Source organism: Paramacrobiotus metropolitanus, unplaced genomic scaffold (assembly GCF_019649055.1).
Source record: "Paramacrobiotus metropolitanus isolate TYO unplaced genomic scaffold, Prichtersi_v1.0 Parri_scaffold0000062, whole genome shotgun sequence".
Classification (NCBI taxonomy): Eukaryota; Metazoa; Tardigrada; class Eutardigrada; order Parachela; family Macrobiotidae; genus Paramacrobiotus; species Paramacrobiotus metropolitanus.
In genome coordinates this window covers 47,237-58,855 of record NW_026570282.1, presented here as the reverse complement: position 1 = coordinate 58,855, position 11,619 = coordinate 47,237, and the positions used below count along the sequence as shown (strand labels likewise).

The following is an 11,619-nucleotide window of genomic DNA, read 5'->3' as shown; positions in this document are numbered from 1 at the left end:
CGGTACGAGTATGATTTCCGCGATTTCGTCAACATTGACCATCCAACCACCCAGAGCGGCGGTTATTGATCTGACTCATAAGTCGTGGAGCTAGCGAAGTAGCAGCATCGAGTACGAAGTACCAAACTTCCAGTACTAGTAACAGCAACGATTTTTCACCAATTCTTATTTTTAATAATTTTTAAAAGTCAAATAATATTGTCATGAACCATCAGCTCCCATGTATTTCTGCTTTTTCGGAAAGCGTGCTACTTTTTGCTGAGGGATTTGAAGTGCTGGCGGTTTGTGAACTGTAGAAGACCTGTAGCATAATAACGATAATAATTAATATGAGAGCCTTTTTTCCTGTAACTTGTAACTTGTTCAGCCCTCCCCGGTTTCCCTTGGGGTAAGTGGATAGTACAACGGATGCTTTTTTGACGAAGAGCGCATGTTAATGCATCCAGGATGAGTTTCCCATCTGGAGGAAACACCACTGCTGTTAGTTTTTGGACCGGCCACTTTGATCCCTTGGAGCTGGGGATCTACGCGCTGCTTGCAGCTGGTGTGTACCTTTTCGTTAAGCGTCGTGGACAGCGTTTCACGGAGAGCCGCCATCATCTGTTACCAGTTCGCGAGTTTATCAAAGGACACAATTTTGTTCTGATTGATCTTTTTGCGCATGCTTCTTTCTGCAACATTTGCGAAGATATTGTGGAAGAAGGTTTTCGCTGCGAAGCCTGCGATATTGTAACTCATCGAAAATGTGCTCATTTAGCGCACGGGAGTCTTCGGTGCAAGGCGATGTCCAGTTTTGGGCCTGATATGAAGCATCATCTTGTTAAAGGTTAGGAGTAGCGTTAAGCACAGCTTCAGTTATTATGCAGAATTTTTATTGTAACTAGTTGGGGTAATTACCTTGGATATTGGTTATAAAGTATTTTACAATTTTTTTGCCTTGGAACTTTTATTTAATAATTTGATAATAATTTAATAATTTTGATAATTTAATAATTTGATCCTATAATTTGTTTATACTGTAGTAAGCGTTGTAATCTGTTTGTTATTTTTTTGAAATGCAACAAGAATTCAGTACTGATACACTTAAAGCAAATTATCTGGTACGTAGTTATACAGCATTATTTCTTGTGTTCACCAGGCAATTTGCCACCTTCGTCGATTTGCGGTATTTGCCACGACGAATGCGAAATCGAGGATCATCTTACCGATTTTCGGTGCATCTGGTGCAAAATTACCGTACACACGCGTTGTGTGGATTTCCTGAACGATATCTGCGATTTGGGTCCCTATCGGGATTTTATTATTCCGCCAAACTGTATCAAGTTAAAACTAGTCGGACTGCGTCCGCGTCGTCAAACGGTGGTCAGTGCGGTGCGCGCTCCAGAGAATGCCCACTGGATGCCGTTAATTGTCATCGGTAATCGGAAGAGTGGGGCGGGTGATAGTTCCAGTATTCTAGGAGCATTTCGCAATGTACTCAATCCGGGACAGGTGATTGATGTCAATGTGGTGAAGCCGGAGGAAGTTTTGGAATGGATTAATTTGCTGCCGAATCACGTTTGTCGTATTCTGATTTGTGGCGGCGATGGGACCGTGGGATGGATTTTGACCACGATTGATAAACTGAAGTTGAAACCGCGTCCGGCTGTTGGTATTATCCCGATTGGAACAGGTGAAATTTAGCAGAAGCCGGAGATTCTCTGTTTGTATGATTATTGAAGTTTTTGTCGGTAAAGGAATGACGCACGTACTCTGCTCAATTGTGGCGTGTTATATTTCGTGCAAGTGATATCATTAATTTGCAGTTCATAAGAAACTACACGTGTACGGTAACTGCAATTACAGCATATATTTTGAAAATCGAATTTCTTTCGCCTTTGTGTCTAACACCATCACGTTCTAAGACGTGTATAGAAGTGTTCTGAATTTCTGATGTGTTACCGTGTTTACACACGTTCTGACTATTCGCTAACTTTCGCTTATTGCACCTACCTTTAATTAACCCACTAAATCAAATGCTCTGCATCTGTATTCCCGAATTGTTTCGCTGATCAGCGCGATCGATGTTTCCCATCGGCCTATTTAAATATATACATAAATACGGTAACTGTTTTTGTGTTATATAATGGAAGCATTGTGTTCTGCTCCGTATCCAACTTGGTAATTGTGCCACTGACTTTGATGGATTTGTAGGCAACGATTTAAGCAACGTTCTTGGTTGGGGTTCGGCCGTATCGCTTCCCTTGAATATGGAGAAGGTCTTCCGTAATATAACACAAGCGGAATTTGCCATGGTGGATCGGTGGACAGTATGCGTTAGACCGACCCGCATCGGACTTCCGTTGCCGGCCAAAACCTTGACGTTCAACAATTACGTGAGCCTGGGTGTTGACGCATTGGTGACGTTGAACTTCCACCGGAAACGCGAGCAAATACCTCGCTTTTTTGCCAGCCGTTATATGAATAAATTTCTGTATTTTACGTATGGCACCATGGACGTGCTGGAGCGTGCCTGTTTGAATTTGAATGACAAGGTGTCACTGGAATGTGATGGAAAGCAGCTAACGTTGCCGGTGATTGAGGGACTGGTGTTTCTGAATATTCCGAGCTGGGGCGCCGGAGTGGATGTATGGAATCTCAATGCAGCAGGGGATCCGCTGTATGCGGAGCAAGTGATAGATGATGGATATCTGGAAGTCTTTGCACTGTATTCTTCCTTTCATATCGCACAAATGCAGGTGGGATTATCTAGTCCGCATCGATTGTGTCGTGCCAAGAACATTAAACTAACACTACGCCGGGGGAAAGTGCCGATGCAAGTTGACGGCGAGCCATGGGAACAGGGTCCCGGTGTTATCAGTATATCGTATTTTAATCAGGCACTCTTGCTGGAACTGCCAAGGAAATGAAAGCATTTAATTTGCCCGTTTATATTAACGACAGTGAATGTTAATTGATCTCCGTATCCCGATATCAGGTACTTGTCAGTGGTTCTCAGTGATACGGTTGCTAGTTGTTTGTGTGTTATTACAGAACTGTCAACTTGTTATTACAGTACTGTCATTATTTATTACACCTCCGATACTGTAAAAAGATATAACTGTGGTTAAACGGGAACGCTAGAAAAGTCGTGGTATGGTGTTGTTGTTTGTTGCTTTTTTTACGTTGTGCAGTTTGTCTTCTACGAGTTGTGCTCATTTGGATCTATTTTACGTGACTTCAGAACGTTATATATTTGATAAAACATTTTGCGAATGCGGCAGATGTCCAATAATTACGAAGCATTGGCACAAATTTGTTATAATATCAGTTTTAAGTTTGTATAAGCAGCCTGTACACAGTCATGAAAACGTTTTTATGATAAGTGCATGCATGATGAAGCGAATGTGGGTTCGTACAATGAAATTTTATATATTACTGCAGAAATATGTCCAAGAAAAACGTGTATCAGCTGACGTTTGAGCGATTTAAATGTTTTTAATTCGAACACCGAGAAGGATGGGGAGCGAATCGTCTAGGCTTATCCTTTGAAAAAATTCTCCAGAACTGTCGCGGATCATTCCGGTCACAGGCAGCGGCTTTGAGGCCTTCATCACCGCCATTGGTACCGAATCGGTCGGTGGTGGTTACGCAGCGGTTTGAGCCTTTCTGACGCAACAGATACGACTGCCCATCCGCCGACATATCCAGGTAGAATTTTGCACTATCACCGGTACATTGGTCGGCGGAAGCAAGAGCCTGCGATGACGAGAATGTCAGACACTTGTGATTGCGGTTGTTAATCACGAAATGCTGCCCGTCCACATCCTGCAGGGTGAATAGTTGATTCCAGGACGGCACAGGAAATCCACAACTGTTGAGAACCACCTCCGTGCCGACGCGCTTTCCGGCGTTCTTCATATCGAAGCAGGTTTTTGATTCCAGACTTTCCAACAGTATGTCACGGGGCGAGAATCCAATCGTTCCCGCTAGGCTTAAGCTCACTGCTCGAGCCTGCCTGTAGCTGGATGCCGACTGTGCAGCCGCAACTTCCGCATTCGCATAGCATGCGAGAAACAGGATAGTATTCAAAAGGAAGAGCATGATGAGTTGTGGTCAGTTGGCATATCGCGTTGCAACCGGCAGCAATTTTTATAAGCTTTCAGGACAAACTACTATGTATAATCATAAAATAAAGTGTTTCTCGTGAAAATTCAAGAGATTTATGACTACGTAATGGCCGATGCTTGCCAGTGTTATAATCTGATAACCGGTGTACTTCCGGTTCAGCTAGATGCATGGTTACCTTTGGAATTTTGCTTATTCAGCGAATCGTATGTTGCAGTCCCAAAACTTGCTTCTGATTAGTAATGCTCGAAACTGGAACTCGTGGGCATTCTGTGTACAGTACTTAAATGGCGGTGCACTGTCGATCATTAAACTTGTTTGGGAAAATTGTATGGCATTTACTCTCCAGCACGCGTATCATGGCACGTGCAATGCCGCGCCGGTGTATAAAATTTTCTTCAGGCTATGTGCTGAGTCTGTCGACTATGCCAACCGTTTGCGAAACCACCGGTTCTGGTGCGGACGGAAATACCGCAGAATCAAGAACGACCAATGCTCCGGTTCGGAGCGCGATTAACTAATCTCCCAACGTGCCTACCTTTAGAATAAAAAATTTGTACCGACACTTGAGACTGAAAATAGTTTACAGATACGCTGATGGGCACCGACCAGCAAAACGACGGGCTGAGCGAATTAACGCATTGATTGACTGTCGACCACGACGGGCATACCACATGCATCTGCAAAGTCGACGTTGGACTTGCGTCTTGCGTGGTCTGAATGGGCGCGAAGGGATAATGGTACTGCTGGCTTAAAATCCATGCACCTTTCCTTGAACCCGGTGCCTAAGTTTTAGGCGACGTTTGACCTTTAGAGGAAGTCACCAAATTATCTGTTTGTTATGTGTTTGTTGTTCGATGAAAACATGCAAACTTCAGAGTTAAAGGCCTGGTGAACTGCACAAATGCAAAGTACAAATAAGCGGCCGGAGGGCTTAAATATCGCTCATCGTTGCATGGTAGTTTGTCTGGCAGTAATTATGTACACAGAGCACTTTGTCCTACATGATGTCTTAAGACTCTTAAGTTTATGCAAATTCAACAAATTGTTTTCGACACATTTGACACTAATTTGTAATCGAAGATTTGTCAGCGTGATGAGGTGCTGGTTGTTACACTCATTTCACTTAATTAAATCTATCAGATTTACAAAGCCGAATGACAGCTTCGAGCTGTAGCAAAGCTAATGTACAGTAGGTAAGTGGCTGCATTTCGATTTCTCGCGTAAAGCTTTAGAAAATGCCGGCAATTTCTTGTGCACATGTATCCGGAAGTACACACCACATCCTTGTATGACGGCTGTTCTGTAGCACTAATTTTAAGTGCTACCAGTGTACGCACCACCAGAGCATTGAAAAAAATGTGTTTATTGTCAATATAAAAGTGCGGAGTGAATGCGAAGATTTAATGCCGGGAAAAGTATGTAAACTGCTGCATGAATCAGCATGCCAATCTCGTTTTTTATTGCCGAACAGAAAATCACCAGACTATGACTGACGTGGAGTTCAATTGCCGGTAACAAATCAACGTGCTGAATTCCTCGCTGCATAATAAAATAAAACTGCCTGTGTAGATGCTCAGCAGATGGACCATTATCGCCAACTAACCCATTAAATTTGTTCTGCTATCTCTTACTACCTGTGTAACATTTCTTTATATCTCTTGACATAAAGTGCTTGATAAATAAACAATTCATACGTGAAGGCTGGAATTCATGTTCGTTGTAGCTGATCTGAGTGTTGGATGAAGTTAGACAGGAAATCAGTTTTCACAAAATATGGTGGAAGAAACGGAAACAGATTTCGGTGATTTCTCCACAATAATGTCGCAGACTCCGGAAAAGTGGAAACAGCTGGTACGCCGGACGAATTACAACAAAAACCCCAATCCATCACTTTTGACATTGGGCATTAATCAGCGCTCACTACGGCCAGCTGACTGTTTACCATTGCTGAAAAATCCAACACTCCACAATTACCGGCGTAAGTGTCATGACTCATTTGTTTGGTTGATGTTTATTAATTCACAAGTATGTGGTTGAATATATTATGCAAATACCGTGAGTTATCAGCATTTTGGGCGATAAGATTGTTGGTGGAAAAGGAGTGTATAAATGAAGCGCAATATTTCCTTTTCTGGAATGCTGTTGATTGTTTACTTTTGCAGTTCTGCGCGACTTTCTCCGCAATGGCGATCATGTTTGGATGGAGGATTTCTTGGCGCGCGAAGGTCTGATTATGTTGTTGACTGCCTTGGAGGAGTTAAGTGTGCATCTCAGTCGATTGGAAGATGTTATGGTATTGCTGGAGAATATAAGCTGTATCAGGGAAGTTTTAAATTCCGAACCCGGGATCGAATATATTGTCAGGCATAAATACGACCGTACCGCTCTGCAGTTGGCCAAAGGTGAGAATATGTAGTCCAATCCGTCGCTGTGCTGCCAGCTTTATTTTTTCCACTGTAAAAATTTTTTCTCTTTGGCTCCCTTCAAAAAGTTATGATAAAACGTTAGGGCCGATACTGAGCATGCAGCAAAACCGGCACGTCTCGCTTGCAACTGTTGATTTTAAAAATTGTTTACGTTCGTACGGCGATGCACAGCATGTTTAAAATTTAAATGCAACAACTGGTGAAATGCAAGTGAGCTTGTTAATGAGGACTTATGAGGTTATCATAATTTACAAATGCAGCTGGCGATACTTCCGGTGATCGCAATGCTATTATTATGACATTTAACTTATTATTATGACATAATTTTAGCCTTGTCATCTGAGAATATTCCCGTCAAACACCAAGTCTACGAACTTCTCAGTGCATTGAGTGCTTATTCTCCAAACGGGTTCCGATTAGCCTACAAATGCTTGAAAAGCTGCCAGGTACAGTTTGAAAATGAATGATGAGTTTTATGCCATAAATTTGGATGAAAATTAATTTACCAGCTCTTTACTCTTAGGAATCTCGCAAAACATCTCAGTTGTTTTACCAAGTGGTGGCGGATTTACGAAAATATGCAGGTATTATTTTAGAGCTGAACAGTGTGCTCTAATCTATATGTATTTGTAAATAAAATATATAAATTTGCACATACGTATTATTGTAACGGTGAAAGTTTAAGCATTTCTTTAATTTTTGTCCGTTTCAATCACGATCATGCGTTATTACGTGTTTAATACGCATTTCAGGCAAAAGTTATGTTTAAGTGCGCTTCGTGCTGATCGGCTTTAATACAGTACTATTAAATAGATTTTTCTGATTGTTAGTGCGTTACGTTTTTTTTGTTTGGGTGTTTCGTAGATAGCTTATTCTTTTACAGATGATGAAACTAAATTCGCTTACAAAGCTTCACTGCTAGCCTTTGTGAACTGTATGATGACTTTCTGTGACGGAACAAAGCGCGAAGAAATTCTTCGGGAGCTGGACTGCAGTTTCTTTTTTGAAACCCTTTGCCGGCTTTTTACGGACGACCATTCTGCCGTGCAGCTGCAAATCGACGGCATTTTAAAAAATTTAGAAGAATTCGATAGCAAACGATCTTCGTGCATGTCTATACATAAAGCTGTGGGCCAAATGCTAGCGACAAAAGAAGGCGAGCAACGAAGAAAGGTCACGGAGACGTTACAACATTTGGCGGAAATCTTTATCACTATGGATTCCGATAAATGGTATCCTGCAAAATCCTTCCATTTCTATGAACCTACGTAAAAATAAACTGATTATGAAACCACCATATGTTTATATATGGCGACATATGCTTAATTATAGTATATCTGGCGACAAACGTGGTTTTACTTGGAGATGTGGCATTCAGTAATTTATATTTCAGCTTTACCATCTTGGAGAAACTGGATGCGGCTTTATCCAGACTGGCGGCTTTATCGGGAGTAGTTGCCACAACCAATGACCATAGTTCCGTTGTCAACCAGGCAACCAGTCCTGTTGTTTTTCCTGAATCTACTGCAACAGGTTTTGTTGTGGGTATTCCTGAAACGACACATTCATTGCCAACGGAGAACAGTGAGACGTTGCCGAAGCCCACCGTATCATGTCCGCCTCCTCCCCCGCCACCACCTCCACCTGCGGCCCTGTCGTTGTCGGCTATCCGGAAAGTACAACCTAGCCAGAGTGTCCCGCTTCCTCCTCCCCCGCCTCCCATTAGCAGCCATGACATCAACCGAAATGGACCAGTGCCACCTATCCCACCGCCACCGCCGTCACCACATGGTCAAAATGCGGCTCCAGTTCCGCCACCGCCGCCCTCAGTCAAACTGAGTAATGGACTTCCGCCGCTGGCTTCGGCATTGCAAGGCGGCATCCCCCGCTCGGGAACATGGAATGGGACGGATGCCAAAAAGATCCCGCAACATCTGCTGAAGCCGTTGCGCTGGAATAAGGTTTTCGCTCCTGTGGAGAAATGTAAGCAGCATATTTAGAAATGGTTTCTGGTGTGAAGAATAAATATTTTAATTATGCATGTTGTTTGCAGTGTCGCACTCCATCTGGAGACAAACATCTATAGATGAAACCTTGTCTGTCGATATGGATCAGCTGAAAGCGCTGTTCAAGGATAGCGATGAGCGACGAGGATCGGTTATGGGACCAATGATCAAATCCTCTTCGGTAATAGCAGCACATCCATCGTTACCGAAGTACATGTATTAGTGGCAGAAATGTATAACTGACGGAAATATATTCGAATTTTTATACCTAACAGCACGTTGAACTGATTGATTCCAAGCGGAGTTTGAAAGTTAACATTTGCCTGAAGAAATTCAAAGATATCAGTATGAAGGAACTTGTGGGCTACATTGACCGCCTGGATGTGAGCCATTTTGATCTGGATGACCTGACGGGCTTGATGGGCATTCTGCCAACACCGGAAGAGGTAAGCGCAGAAAGACTTCATGCACAGAAGTACTGCGGAAGTATTTGTACTATGGGCAGCATTACATTAAAACAACAGGGCCTCCAAATCTTTGTTAAGTATGCTAATACTTTCTCGCAGTGCAAGCAATACGGAACTCTCAGAAACGATTTGTTTTAGTTGTTAAACGAAGGTTTTCACCATAAACACATCTTTCGTGCAGGTGGAAGTGTTCAAAGATTACACCGGCAATGTAGATGAGTTGGATAGTGCTGAAGCGTTTTTCTACTGGATCGTAAAGATGCCGGACTTTTTCCTCCACGTCGAGCTGATGTTATGTTCCAAAGAATTTCCTGTTCAAGCCAAAACACTGATCAAAGAGTTCAATGATCTGAAAGAATGCTGTGATTTGATCTTGAAGTCCAAATCATTCCGGAATTTCTTGCATTATGTCTTGCAAGTCGGCAACGTTCTGAACTCGGTACGAACGTTGTTTGTGTTAGTGCTTTTGGGAGATACCATTAATAACAAGGCAATATAGAAAACTACAATTCAAGGATGCATCGTATAATTCGTATTGTATTTTAGGGTCGGACATTAGGTGAAGCTAAAGCCGTCAAATTGGATGGATTGCTAAAGCTAGTCGAAACTGCCAGTAACGAGCCAAAAGTATCTTTGCTCCATTTCATCGTCAAAGAAATTCAAAAGCAACACTCGGATGCGTTGGATTTCATCGACACTTTTGAGCCGCTTGGAAAATCTGCTGGGTAGAATTCAGTATTGCGATGATTAATGGTTAACATTAGGGTGACCTTTTTTGTTTTATTCTAGGTTAGAATTTGCTGTGTTGCAAGCCGAATGTCAGGCATTATTATCGCGCTATGACGATCTGCATAAGCGTCTCGGCACGGCGACGGAGAGTTTACAAAATCTTGTGGCCAACACCCTAAAAGACCCCAAAACATTAACTTTTTCTCTAAAATCCTCCCGCGATGCGCTACTGGTTAGCATCAAAAAGGTGGCCGATTATTTCGTCGAAGATCTAGCGCAGTTCAAGATTGAGGAATGCTTTAAAAGTGTCAGCGTTTTCGTCAAACAGATCAACGGAGTGATTAAGGTGTGGAAAAGTAAAACGATTTGCACCAGTTTCTCCGTTCGTTAAAGAATGTATATAAGCGTTACAGAAGCTTGCGTCAACAATCAAACGTTATCATCATTTTTTAATAACAAGGTGTACCTGCTTTTCTGCCCTCCGAAATTAAGTGATGTTATTATTAATTGCTGTCGGTTTTTTTATGTTGTATATGTTACAGGAGTTTGACGATAAGGAGAAAGAGCAAATACACGCAAAAGAAAAGGCTGAATCAGAATCCAAGCCGAAAATTTCCAAAGTCGGAATCCGTTTGCCAGGAATTTCAACACTGCCGAGAAATTTTGGTGGACTGAGGAATACAGAAATTGCAGTGGACAGAACAGATGATCTGGATGCGCGCATTGTGGACCAGTTGACCAAAGCAATCAACAGCGGAGATCCATTGCGGCGCCTGCGCCGCCGATCTTGAAGCGATTTTCTCACTTTTTAAAGACATAGCTATCCCGACGGTTTTATTGCTAGTAGCACATTCTTGGCAAAAACATTGCAGCTGCGCTGGCTCGAATGTTCCGTAATCTCACTACCTGGTTGAGTCGTTGATCATGAGAAATTTTGCTTGAATTGTTACAAATAATTTTTCACAAAGTTTACTAATACACCTGTGTTGGTGGAGTCGAATTGCTTGATCATTTATTTGATCGGTTACTGCAGAAAATAGCAGCAAAAGTTTTTTTATCTCTGTGGCAGTACATGCGAACTAGACCGTAAAAAATTATTAAATTTAACACGGATAGCACAAGCTTACAAGTTTCTGTTATAAGCACTTGATGTATGTAAGTGTTAAAGGCCTTAAAGGGCCCAGACTCAAACTCTGACTCTGATTCTGACTACTCAAAGTCTGACTCTGACCACTCAAAGTCTGACTCTGACTACTAAAAGTCTGACCCTGATTCTGAAGGTTTCTTAGGTTTTCTTAGGTTTCGTAGGGTTTTTCTTAGGTTTCTTAGGTTTTTTTTTCAGGTTTCTTAGGTTTTTCTTAGTTTTGGACAGTCAGAGTCAGACTTTGAGCGGTCAGAGTCAGAGTCAGAGCTTGAGCGTGGGCCGTATTAAGGCGTATGAATGTTGTCTAAGCGGTTCACCATGTGTGACTGCCTGTTCTGACCAGCTCACCATGAGCGTAGCATGACTAGACACATTTATCGGCAGGTGCCCATTCTGTTTCTAAACCTGATTTTAGTTTTGGTCTTTCGTCGGTTCGTACGGGACGTACTAATACAGTTAGGCCTGGGATCTGGCCGCACAGTGAATTGGTGTTTCTCGATTCTGGTAATCGTAATCACAGCTGTTTCGTGACCTTACATCCTTTTCCAACCTGAACAGTCGATTGCTCCCTGGAAGCTCTGTATAAGCAACTCCAGTTGAGATGCTTTAAGAGCATCGTTTTAGTATGTACGAGTGGCCAAGCAAGCGAAGTTCACACTGATCATGATGCGAAATACTCAAGTACTTAATGGCGACTGCTGGGAATCATTCGCCTGCCAGCGCGTTTTACGCGTTCT

At 42.5% G+C, this 11,619-nt stretch overlaps 3 protein-coding genes across 3 annotated transcripts; 2 read left to right on the top strand and 1 right to left on the bottom strand.

Annotated features, from left to right (window-relative positions):
- The first annotated feature begins 144 nt into the window (after positions 1 to 144).
- Positions 145 to 3,260, top strand: LOC129593459 (diacylglycerol kinase epsilon-like). Its single transcript, XM_055489786.1, has 3 exons — positions 145 to 826; positions 1,139 to 1,672; positions 2,194 to 3,260. Exons 1-3 carry the CDS (start codon positions 448 to 450, stop codon positions 2,907 to 2,909), a joined length of 1,629 nt encoding a protein of 542 aa, XP_055345761.1. The 5' UTR covers positions 145 to 447; the 3' UTR covers positions 2,910 to 3,260.
- On the bottom strand, positions 3,250 to 4,270 carry LOC129593460 (uncharacterized). The gene has a single exon (XM_055489787.1). The coding sequence runs from the start codon at positions 4,081 to 4,083 to the stop codon at positions 3,478 to 3,480; it is 606 nt and encodes a 201-aa protein (XP_055345762.1). The 5' UTR covers positions 4,084 to 4,270; the 3' UTR covers positions 3,250 to 3,477.
- A 1,229-nt stretch (positions 4,271 to 5,499) lies between these two features.
- LOC129593520 (inverted formin-2-like) lies at positions 5,500 to 10,859 on the top strand. The gene is made up of 13 exons (XM_055489873.1): positions 5,500 to 5,621; positions 5,834 to 6,088; positions 6,273 to 6,512; positions 6,867 to 6,982; positions 7,060 to 7,120; positions 7,420 to 7,768; positions 7,930 to 8,519; positions 8,590 to 8,723; positions 8,818 to 8,988; positions 9,191 to 9,448; positions 9,556 to 9,734; positions 9,799 to 10,084; positions 10,281 to 10,859. The coding sequence occupies exons 2-13, from the start codon at positions 5,884 to 5,886 to the stop codon at positions 10,527 to 10,529; spliced, it is 2,838 nt and encodes a 945-aa protein (XP_055345848.1). The 5' UTR covers positions 5,500 to 5,621; positions 5,834 to 5,883; the 3' UTR covers positions 10,530 to 10,859.
- The last annotated feature ends 760 nt before the right edge of the window (positions 10,860 to 11,619 follow it).

Excerpts from the sequence above, each read along its gene's own strand:
- LOC129593520 (XM_055489873.1), top strand. The coding sequence starts at position 5,884 with ATGGTGGAAGAAACGGAAACAGATTTCGGTGATTTCTCCACAATAATG. Across the intron at positions 8,520-8,589 it reads TTTCGCTCCTGTGGAGAAAT|TGTCGCACTCCATCTGGAGA; the intron begins GTAAGCAGCATA and ends TGTTGTTTGCAG. Across the intron at positions 8,989-9,190 it reads TTCTGCCAACACCGGAAGAG|GTGGAAGTGTTCAAAGATTA; the intron begins GTAAGCGCAGAA and ends TCTTTCGTGCAG.
- LOC129593460 (XM_055489787.1), bottom strand. The coding sequence starts at position 4,083 with ATGCTCTTCCTTTTGAATACTATCCTGTTTCTCGCATGCTATGCGAAT.
- LOC129593459 (XM_055489786.1), top strand. The coding sequence starts at position 448 with ATGAGTTTCCCATCTGGAGGAAACACCACTGCTGTTAGTTTTTGGACC. Across the intron at positions 827-1,138 it reads GAAGCATCATCTTGTTAAAG|GCAATTTGCCACCTTCGTCG; the intron begins GTTAGGAGTAGC and ends TGTGTTCACCAG. Across the intron at positions 1,673-2,193 it reads TATTATCCCGATTGGAACAG|GCAACGATTTAAGCAACGTT; the intron begins GTGAAATTTAGC and ends ATGGATTTGTAG.